At 35.1% G+C, this 12500-nt stretch overlaps 1 protein-coding gene across 1 annotated transcript in view; it reads right to left on the bottom strand.

The window, feature by feature from the left end:
• Nucleotides 1-3187: 3187 nt before the first annotated feature.
• Nucleotides 3188-12500, bottom strand: part of LOC119581134 (SREBP regulating gene protein-like) — a 10385-nt gene continuing 1072 nt past the window's right edge. Inside the window, exons 2-4 of the mRNA XM_037929483.1 lie at nt 6834-6984; nt 5942-6093; nt 3188-5338 (exon numbers count right to left, since the gene is read on the bottom strand). Coding sequence (XP_037785411.1) covers nt 5138-5338; nt 5942-6093; nt 6834-6984 — 504 coding nt within the window. The 3' untranslated portion in view covers nt 3188-5137. The remainder of the gene's footprint in view (nt 5339-5941; nt 6094-6833; nt 6985-12500) is intronic.

The raw sequence follows: 12500 nt of genomic DNA, 5'->3' as shown, positions 1-12500 counted from the left end.
TTGCAAGTTAGCAAGCAAATGATAGGCATATATACCTTAAGGAGGGTCACGGGAGAAGAAAAGCTGACAGTCGAGAAAATGTTGATATCCTAATATCAAGGAGACTGCATTATTCAAAAAAATTCACGCGAACTGGCAGCTGCTGTTCGATGATTTAAATATATTCTCCAAGAACGGTTCCCGGAAACAAACTGAAGTGTTCTGCTCGATGAGAATATGTGATCCACAGTATTGGAGGGATGAAAATGATTATGGCATTCTGGAGCTTCGCGTAATCTTAGACAGTGTATCAGTTTATCTACCAGCAGCAGGTATCAGCGAGAAGGATCACTTGAATGGTAATTTGTTTTGCTACCCGCCATTTCAACGATATTTTCAAAGCGCCTGAAAAAAAAAATATGTTGTGTCCTTAATTTTCGAAAATGTGCCTCATAATCGAGTTGCTGACATGTATTGCAGGTTCAAATTCAAAGTTGAAAGAGCATTCATTTTGTTGACTCTTAGCGATCGTCGATTGACCAGACACCACAGCACGATGGATGATCTTTTGATTACAAAGGCAAATGACAACACATGGCCAGATAAAGAACGCAAAGGAATAATCAAACGAGCCGTGTAAATGTATTTGTAGAAAAGAAAGGCGCATTTCGAAATTTCTGAGGAAGATGTAGATGCAAGAGAGTGGCCCAGCAAAAGATATGTGAAAGTTGTTTCTGAAAGTGAATCAGGATCAGATACGAGAAGGCGAATTTACCTGTGATGAAGAACAGTAGATACCAAAAAAATGTTATTTTCATTAGTTGTTGAAAATCTTACTTTATAAGTCTTGTTTTTTAAAACCCTTTTATTTTAGTCCAAAACATATGCTTCAAAGCATTTGCAAACTAGTTTTGTGTATTGTAAAAATTGCCCGCCTGATACCAACGAGGAGGGCGATTTATTGCCCGCCTGCTCAAATTCTTATGGCCAGGCCTGTTTATACTGTAGTATATGAAAGAAAAATACAGTCTATGCATTTTTATGTTGAAGGGATGGGGGCGGAAGCCTGTAAGAACTGCTCATAAAATTGCGTTTGTTCCTACAAGGGATTCGAAAAAGGGGTCGCAGTGTCACCCAGTCTTGTAGTTTTGCACAAGGAAAGTTACATGAGGCAGATAAATCTTCGTTGTAATAGTTATTGTTCAATTCTATCTCCAAGTGAAACTTTGTTTTTTTCTATGTTAAGAAATCACTTCATATTTCAACTACAAGGTATATGCCTTAATCAAAAGAAAAAAATCAATCACTAGTAATCTCTCTGTCTGACCTTTTCAGAAATGCCTTCATATATAATGAAATTAAAATAACATGAAATTATGTCAACCTAGAGATAGTAACACAACATTCCTAGATAAGCATCATTTCAATAAATCCAGATTTTATGAAGCTTTGTTTTGCCCTATAAAAACCTTGGCAACAATTAAGAAAAAGAAAAAGAAAATGTACATATTCATAATGATATACTGAGTGTGCAAAGAGTGACAACCCAAGGATACACACATAACATTAAAGGACTTGTCATTAAATGTAAGATACTGCATAATCCCTACTTCACTAAGTATTACATTTAATAAAAGTTTCCAATTTTATTAAGTAACTCAAAGCCAGGGATTATTACCCTTGACGGAAGACATGTTTGGAGAACTAAGCAAGCTTTATATGATGTTTCTTCTGCCTTTATCCTGCTATTTTTCAAAAAAATTCAAAATACATTTTTCAAAATGACCTGAAGCCACCCTGGACACAACTAGCCAAGGTGTATGTAATTGTAATGTAACAGGATGGCTTGACATATCTCAAGGAAAAGGCCTGAGTGTGAGTGGTGTAACCTGGGCCAATGGGTTCATATACAAGGTATTCTACATGTATTTATCCACACTATGTGTATTCAGGGTTTGACCTGTTCTTTCACAACATAATACTGGGTCCGATTTTTAAAATGATTTCAAGGCAATAATACTTCAGAAAATGTAAGAATTTGAAACTGTGTATCCATATATATCAAGGGCTATAAAGTTTTCAGATTTCTATTAAATATGTTCCTATTATTTGGAAAATATATACTTATACTAACAGAATCAAATGAAGATAAAAACACAACAGGCAGTAAACTATGGTTTACACTAGCTAGAAATATCCCATACTAATGCATAGCAGATGAACAGAATTAACTGCAATACATGTAGAAATGGGTATGAATGAGAATAAATACCTTCACAGAGCAACCTACATCTCTTAGGTTATGAAGATATTCATTACCATTCAAATCCTCTTTCTACACTGCAGAAGGGGACTGTAGGTTAGCTATGGTAAACAATATAGGGTGGCACTTGGGCCTAAACTGGTAAGGCACTTATAGTGTTAACAAATGACTTCTTTATTCAAGTTATTGTCTTGGATCACTAAAACAACCAGACATTTAAATACCAAACTAGCATGGTTCAGGCTATACTACTACTGTTACTGGTACTACTACTACTATTACTGTTATTATTATTATTATTATTAATATTTTCATTATTGAGTTACTGCTATTATTATTATTAATGGAATTACTACAGACACTATTACTACTACTATTACAATTGTTATTACTAGAATTACATGCAATTACTAATTACTACAGCCACTATTACTACTAATACTACCAACACTACTACTCTACCAAAACTACTACTACTGATGCTGCTACTGTCATTACTATTACTGCTACTACTACTATTACTATTACTGTTATTACTATTACTATTAATACTACTACTATTACTACTCCAGCAAAAAATTAATGATCATTATAAATAACAAAAGAAATAACAAGGAATATAGATAAATAAATAAATAACTGAAATATCAATACCACACATTACAATACAATGGATTAAATTAACATTAATGATAAACCATAAATAATATAGATAATTTTATTAAAAACATTACAAATTCTTCAAAATACTCTTTAACTTTTTATTGTCTCATCAGGTAAATTGTTTTGTTTAGATTTTCAGTAAGACATTTCTGAAGAAGTCTATTTCATATTACAAAAGAAAGATTCAGCCGAATAAATTCACAAAATGAAATAAGCAACTGAATACTTTGTACTAAATTGTTCTTTAGCCATGAAACACCAGGTATTGAATCAGAGAGAATGTCCAATCACATTGTACTTATAGAAGATCACAATACAAACAGAAGCAACATTAACATGTACATGGAAAAAGTCAGCAGAAAGAACTATGAACTGCCAAATCTCATATCCCAGTGTAAAGGGGAACAGAGAGAGTACTATGAAAAAATGCAAAGAAATAATAATAATAAAAAAATAATACCTTTCTCCTATCAATGCCCCATTATTATTTATAGTTTCCCACCTATCTATAAAGCTCTTTTCTGCATGAACTAGCACACAATTTTTGCCAGTCTCTCTGTCTTAAAGTCTCATTTTTGTGTATATGGGTTTCTGATGTAAATTTTTTTTTATTAAAATCATTAGCCTGTTTACTGCATCCATTTCCATTTACTGATTTAAGGCCAAACTGTTACATTCAAAAGCCAAATAATCAAGTCTTTTATTTGTTAGGACAGGAAGAGATCACAGAGAATCAATTATAGTACAAAAATGCATATACATAACACATGTAAAGAAGAAAATTCAACCTGATAAAAAGAGAGAGAGAAAGGAGAGAGAGAGAAAAGGACAGGAGAGGAGAGAGAGAGGAGAGGAGAGGAGAGGAGAGGAGAGGAGAGGAGAGGAGAGGAGAGAAGAGAGAGCGAGCGAGAGACAGAGAGATCAAAAGAAAGTGTGAACATGTGTTAAATGTAAATATGGTCGAGAATGACTTTCATAAGTATGATTATATAATTATGTTTTGTAGTTTGAATCATTGGTTTATTACATGAAAAATGAGTGTCCATTCAAAATGTAAAATCAAGAACATAAATCATCATGTAAAAAATAACAAGTTTTCATGCAGATTCCATTAATTTTGTATAGAGTTATCAAATATAAACTTGGGCTCCATTTTCTTTGAAAGATTATGTACATAAGCAAATCTGCTAATACATAAAACCACACACTCACACACATGGAGGTAATTACATGTACACATCCATGCCAAATACACATACGTGTCCTTAATGATGGGAAACATGTTAAAGGGGGAACAAAATTTTTTTCGGAAGTTTGGCTAGTGATTTATGAAAATAAGTGAAATCCAAATGCTTGAAGAAAAATTTAACATCCAAATAAAACACAAAGACAAACACACACGCACTCATGCACCACACGCACCACACACACACACCCACACACACACACACACACACACACACACACACTCACACACTCACACACTCACACCACACTCACACTCACACTCACACTCACACTCATCTCACTCACACTCACACTCACTCACACTCACACTCACACTCACTCTTAGCTCTCTCAACAATAAAAAATAGTTAGCTAAATATATTGCATTACTCTTCACAATTAATATAAAGTGCAATACTATCAATATAGGTTAAAACTAACAAAGAATACCTATATTAGAATTAAAACAACATATAAAATGAAATTCATATATTCAGACATTCAAAACTTGTGCCACTTAATCTCAGATATTAAAAGCAAAGTAAACTTTACAAAATGCATTATCTGCCTGAAATAACATTACATGTCTTACATAATAGAAAAAAACAATTAAAGATGAGACAAATTTACCAACTGTGTTGCAGTAAACCGAGAGGGGGGATAATATTGTAACTGTTTAGCATCTAATACCACTTACTATGGAGGCCAATATGGACATACAATAGTAAACAATTATAAATAAGTAACTGTTACATTGAATATATTAAAAGTTATGTGTTTGACAAAATAAAAATATCACACACACCCTCACAGTCAGCATTGTAACTACTGCTCAAAACCATATTAAAAGAACATTTTCTATACATATTTGCTTACAGAACCTTACACTAGTAAAGTCCATGTCACATAAATAGATTGAAAAAATAGTTAAGTATTACAACTATTGGAAATATATTTCTAATGCTACCATGTGGAATATGTTAAATAATGTTTTCTAAAATAATCTCATGTTTCATTATTGCTAAGAGGTGGAGGCCCTTCCCCATAGCAATGCTTAGCTCTAGGGTCTATGTACAGAGTCTCATGCTGCACCGACTGACTGGATGTGCGGCATTTCACAAGGCAGAGCTCAAAGTGGTCGGACACTGATGCGTATAGTGGGCTGTTATCACTTATCTGGCCCAAAACTTTCTTCAGCAGGGCTTTCTGAAATGCAAGGATTTAATTTTCATTTACAACTTTATAAACTCTTGAATTTAGAATGACCTGCAACCTTAGGCCATGTCCACATGGGAGCAATCAGCCGGGAGCAATTGGGAGCAGATTCATTTGTGTCTCCTGAATGAATGAATTTATTTTGAAGTGAAAACTGAAGCTTCTGCTTTTTTATTCTCCTATATGTAAAGTCTTACACTGTGATGCTCAAGGGAGAAAAGTTAACTAATAACTCTTCCTGCACTCACTGACACTCACTATGCCCCAGTCTTATCAAGCTTCTTGCTTTTGCACACTTTTGCCAATTCACTGCCAGTGTGGACAGTCTTAAACATGTTTCTGATAAGAACATTATACATGGATTTACTGATATTCAAGTGATGATGAAAATTAAATATTTTGATACATGATTGTTTTAAATCAGCTTACAAGTGATTTCTAAAATAACAATAGAACAGATATCTATTTCATAATTAAATTCAAACTCTTGTGACAATTTAGCAATATACTCTCCATCCTATATCTACCAAAATAATAATAAAAACAATTTACAATAATTTTATTGCAACCCTTGAAATTATTATCAGAACTCACCTTATCAGGCTGTAGGCAACAGGATACACAATATTCATAAATAGCACAGCATCCATGACTATTGCAGGTGTCACATGCATAACGGCGGGTTGTATCTACAGCAACATTGCAACAGCCGGTGCTCAAGCGGTCCACTCGATGGCATACATAACCTGAAAGGCAACTCTGGTTTACATTTTGTTCAGAAGTAATTACTCAAAGAAACCATGGACCTTAAGAAATAAATGGTGGGAAAAAATAAAGTTTACATGTGTAATACTTATGCACTAGATTTTGCACAACATAAGACACACACAAACATATAGTATGCATTCTAAATTTATCATAAAATATACATATATATATATTTAAAAAAAAAACTGAGCAATATTCTCTAAAGTTTGCTTCTCGTAGTCTGCTGTTGTTTCATCTTGGCAATGTCCACTGCCTAACAACACATATACTTCAGGTTATATATACTTTATGTTACCTTAAACTGTAGTCTGAAGTAATATTCTGTATTAATAAAATACACAATTGGCAAGCCTGAACAACATAATATATAACAACTTTAGTGAAAATGAAGTTAATGAAAAAAAAAATCTTAATTTTTATCTTTTCTCATCCAGTGTGATTTGAACAAGAATGTATTTAGCTATCAATTATGGCATTTATATTGTGAAATGACATGAATCAATGTGATGGCTCTTATGCCTTAGAAAAACTACTGGAAATCAATGATTCTCAAAGACAGACAACTCATGTATCAAGGTCCTAAGGAACAATGAGTTTTAGAGGAAAGTTGTTAACAATCCATCTAGTCAAGGTCCTTAGTGACTGCTGATGGCAATTCATATGATAAAGACAAGCTAATGTTCATCTGCATTTGCAAGATATCCAGCTTCATACTTACCTTGGTCATCAGCTAGGAGAACCTTCCCTTGCACTGAATTTCTACATGTTGTTACTTTGTCACTTGAAGTTCCATTGGGTGAGTCTGGCCCCCATCGAAATTCCACCCTTCCTCCAACCTCGTCTTCATTTTCGTCAGGAATGCCCGTACCCTGTAAACATAAAAGTCAATGGTTTTAAAATCTTATTTACATTAAATAGATAGATAGATAGATAGATAGATATAGATAGATAGATATACATACATACATACATACATAAAAAGATATACATACATACATACATAAAAAATACATACATAAATATATATATATATATATATATATATATATATATATATATATATATATATATATATATATATATATATATATATATATATATATATATATATATATATATGTATGTATGTATGTATGTGATCGTCAAGGCTGCGGTGGTCGAATGGTTAGAGCGTCGGACTCAAGACTGTCACGACGGCAATCTGAGTTCGAGGGTTCGAGTCATCGACCGCCGCGTTGTTTCCCTTGGGCAAGGAACTTCACCTCGATTGCCTGCCTAGCCACTGGGTGGCCAAGCCAGCTCAAGTCAGTGCTGGTCCCAAGCCCGGATAAAATAAGAGAGAATGTTATCTAAAAAGGTAACACCGGCACTCTCCGTGGAAAGGAACTGGGGACCCTACCACGTACTCACTCCAAGAGCATCACAACGTGAAAACTGCAAATTGAGTATCATGCTGTGACCACGGCGGCTCAGACATGAACCTACTGTTAAATGATGATGATGTATGTATGTATGTATGTATGTATGTATATATGAATATATGTATGTATGTATGTATGTATGTATGCATGCATGTATGCATGCATGTATGCATGTATGTATGTATGTAGTTTGTATGTATATATATATATATATATAATATATACATATATATATATATATATATATATATATATATATATATATATATATATATATATATATATATATATATATATATATATAATACATATATATACATATATATACAGACAGACAGACAGACAGACAGACAGACAGACAGACAGACACACACACACATCATCATAAGATGCTGATATGGTTTGCTTAGGTGTGGAAGTAGGAGAAGAATCAAGAGAATGAGATAAGAGATCAGGAAAAGGTAGTATCAGGAAGAATTTCAGGAGGGGTGGGATCCAGAAAAGGATGTTGTTGTATCACAAGGGAGTCACATGAGCATTCAGATGGGAGTGATAAGGATAATGGAGAAGAAAGACATGGAGGAGAGGATGAAGTGTTATTTTGGAGAGTGGGAGGAAGAGGTGTAAGGGGAACTTGCGGATGAGGAGGATGGATATCAGCAAATAGTTTGAATGTACAGCAAATACAAATAGAGGGTGGATGAGGGAGTGGAGCATTCTCTTGGGTCATGTTTAGAAATAGGTTTGCCTGTGAGGTCAGTGAGGGTAGATAGTGCATGAGTTTGAGACTCAGATGTAACTGTAACAATGATTGAATGATTGGAATGACTGTAAAAGGAAACTCTGCCTACTTGTTTTTGGAGACATTGTTGGAAGAGAAGGGTATTGTCAGAGTATGGGGCTGTAGGAGGAATCACAAAGAATTGGTCCCACTTGGCATGGCCAAATAAGGTATTCAAAAGTTTTGCAGAGGTGAAAGCAGTAGGACAAGGGCGGGAGGAACACTGGGTGACATGGAGAGAGGTAGCACTGTTGGGAGGAGGAAAATAAGGATGAAGAGTAGTAATAACAGGGGTGGGGGTAGACAATGAAGAAGACTCTGCATAAGGAGATGGAGTGGAGGATGTTGGGAGAAAGGAAGGGGTGTATTCTGAAGGTTGAGTAATGACCTGGGTGGCTGATTCGGAATGGACAGCAAACACTGAAGAGGGGGTATTAGTATTAGTAGTCGGAGCCATGGTCAAAGGAGAGGCAGGGGTCGGGAAACTAATGAAATAAAAAATTAGATAGACTAGTTGATGAAGGGGCAAGCCTTAATGCCCCTAATAAGGGTAAAAAATCTTTACTATTGGCCATTGTGAACCTGAAATAAATGGGGAGAAGAAATGGTCTACCCCTCAGGATCCAGATAAGGGGTAAGGGCTAGGTAATTAACCAAGGGAATACAGTGCCCAAAGCTTCCGGAGGCCATTCATGACTGACACAAAACCATCCTTTCAGCATGGCTCTCACACCTTTGGAAGTAGACAGAAGGGGTGAAAAAGAGAAGGAAAAGGGAAGGGGAAAAAGAAAAGACCATGCAAAATAAGTTGAGGCAAGGGCTGAGGTCCAAGGTACAGGTGATCCCCTACATTGGGCCCCAGTCTCCATCTCCTAAGCACCCCCATGACAACAACGAGCAAGAAATTAGAGGGATCATTAGGGCAATTATCATTTCTACTATTCTTCTTATCATTATTACCCTCATCATAATTGCTATAAACCATATAACCCTTGGAATTATAACATTACTCTGTTAGCTGTCAGCACCACTTGCATAGATTGATTTCATCTATATCATCATGGACAAATGTATTCAGTAATTATTCAACAAATAGCTAATGCTGTCCTTATGATCTGTCTGCTGTTACAGAATACTTGCCAATTAAGTAATTTATAATTATGCTACTCCTGCAACTAGTTTAACCAGTTTTATACAGTGGCGCCAGTTTCAGCATTATGAAGCACCAAAGGAATTTACTGTGACACCAATGTTGGCATCATAATTCAATTTTATTTTAGTTGCTCCTGAGTGATCTCGTATTCTATCATGGCTCTATTTTTAAGACTCCATATATTGCCCTCTAGATTCTCTCTAGCTCCACCCACACACCCTCTTCCCACCAGTCACATAAATCAGCTAGACTATGCCCCACCCTCTACCCAAAATGAGAAATTATCATCAGCAGAGTCTACTTCAAAGTTTCCCCCCTCTGTGGCCCTATCCTGGTCCTTCATATCCCCCTAACCCGCCATCCTTCACCCCATACCCATCCACCAGGGATGAGAGACTGTATGGGGGGTACACTTCCCCCCTGCCTTGTTCATTCTTTGGGTTTTTCTCTCCCTCTCCTTCATTTCTCAAACATTTTACAACAAATAAACTTGAACAATTGTATACTTTCATCTCTCTCTCTCTCTCTCTCTCTCTCTCTCTCTCTCTCTCTCTCTCTCTCTCTCTCTCTCTCTCTCTCTCTCTCTCTCTCTCTCTCACACACACATATGACTGCTTACAGGCAAATGCCCTGTACACTAGCATGCGTGTCTTTTAATCCATCTGGAGCAAAATGGTTAAAAGTAACAAAGAAGATATAGGGACCTTCTTTTATTCTTTACATGCAAACGCGCATGAATACACAGGCGTGCATGCACGCACGCACACACGCACGCACGCACGCACGCACACACACACACATAAATGCATTTAATAACTTCATATAATAGTTAAGATGTTGGGTCCTGAAAAGCAAGCAAGTGTTGACTCACTGCTGGCTGAAAGGGTTAACTTTGATTACTAATATCTTCTACATTACAATTATCATCAAAGCTAGTAATCTATGTCTAAGTAATTCTTTCTATTTTAACCACATCCCTCTGTCTCTAACCCTTATTATTCCAGCCAATAAATTTGTGGTTATCCTGGGACATGGGGGGAGGAAGTATGGGCAATATCACTTACAACAATTAATCATAAATAAATACAAAGAAAAGAAAAGAAAAGAAAAGATCAAATATGTGCAAAAAAAAGGAAATATGAAAGTAAAGAATTACATTTTGAATTAAAAAAGAGAAAAAAAAATTAAAACCAAGCCAAGATTAGGTCACAGAGGATTTAAACTGGTGTTGCACAATTAAGCAAACAAAAGGGACACATCCTATATTCCACACTTTCACACTAAAATTATCCTACACAAAAGTAAAACCTGTAACTGTAAACCTGTAATTATTCCTTGTATAATATGGAAATTGGTTCCTTTTGGACCATATTATTACAAATGGAAAAATAGAACAATAATACATTAAAGAAGAAAAATAATATGGGGTGTTCACTCCAGATGTAATAAAATGTCAACTTGTTCTCCTAAGCCTTTATTTATTTACTGAACTTTTTAAAACATGCTGCAATTAACCAAATGCCTCCAATTGTGTTGTAATCACCAAGCTACACCAGCAATGGGATATAATTTCTTTTTGTATTATTTGTACCAAAATATGATTTTCATGTTTTTGCTATTCAGATATGCATGACATTCATTTTAATTGCTAGATCAGTTCTTAATAGCCTAATGATTTAAATTATAGTCCATTTCAATAAATTAAGTGTGTTACACTCTGTGTAAAAGATGGAATATGGTTTTATTGAGGGATAAAAACAGGATTTTCTTTTAATTTCTGCAAATCTTATTCTTATGATATAAGAAATTATACAAGGCTGCTACTCCCATGGCTTCCTTTTTGTGTGTCATACTTCAAGACAGGCACACTAGCAGAGAGAAATATGGTATAATTTCTTTTTGTATTAATAGTACCCAAAATATGATTTTCATGTTTTTGCTATTCAGATATGCATGACATTCATTTTAATTGCTAGATTAGTCCTTAGTAGCCTAATGATTTAAATTATAGTCCATTTCCATCTTTTACATAGAGTGTAACACACTCTGTGTAAAAGATGGAATATGGTTTTATTTAGGGATAAAAACTGAATTTTCTTTTAATTTCCGCAAATCTTATTCTTACGATATAAGAAATTATACAGGGTGCTACTCCCATGTCTTCCCTTTTGTGTGTCATACTTCAAGACAGGCACACTAGCAGAATGCAATATGATAATCTTTGTAGCTGACATTAGGAGACTAATCATGTAAATGGTAAATCTTTACAGTATGGATGCACATACCAGAGACTATGTCCCTAACTTCATGCCACAAAATCTATTAAAAAATCTAAGTTGCTGTGACTGGATGTACCTTTCGGCCACTACCCGAGTTGATAAGGGGTTCTGCCCCCCAATACCCCCTGGGAAACATTGTCTTCACCTTGGTATGCATGGCAAGATTGAACTGAAACTCGGCAGCACTGAGTGGACTGTGAAAATGTTTTCAATTATATCTTTTTCATTTATTTGTAGCATTACCTTTCATGTCTGCAGATTATTCTTGAATATATGACTGCAACTTTTTATCCTTTACAAGAATATCATCTTCAATTTGCCCTATCTTAATGCATCCATACTGCCATGTAAACTAATGTGAAGGTCACTTACAGGTTCACAGCATTAGCAAGAGAATGCAATATCTTTGTGCAATAGACTATATATACATCTTCCAGAGTTTGCAGACAAATGATTTATGCAATAAATATCATCCTTTTTATACAAACAATAGCCAATCAGAGTATTACAGCCCTGCTCTTCAGGCAATGCCTTGGGGCCTGTGATTTGTGGGCATGACAGTATCTTAAAAAGAACAATGTAATGCGTGCATTATATTAATATTCAAATCAGTTCTGTCATGGCTAGACTATATATACAGTGCTTTTTTGCTATTAATAGGGAAAATATTATGGCAATAATGAAAAAGAGTGGCAGTTAGTGGTTGCAACTCCCAACAGCTATGATGAGGGTTTTGAAGACTTGCAGGTTG

The sequence above is a fragment of the Penaeus monodon genome, chromosome 2 (assembly GCF_015228065.2).
Source record: "Penaeus monodon isolate SGIC_2016 chromosome 2, NSTDA_Pmon_1, whole genome shotgun sequence".
NCBI lineage: Eukaryota > Metazoa > Arthropoda > Malacostraca > Decapoda > Penaeidae > Penaeus > Penaeus monodon.
This window is presented reverse-complemented; position numbering and strand designations above follow the sequence as displayed.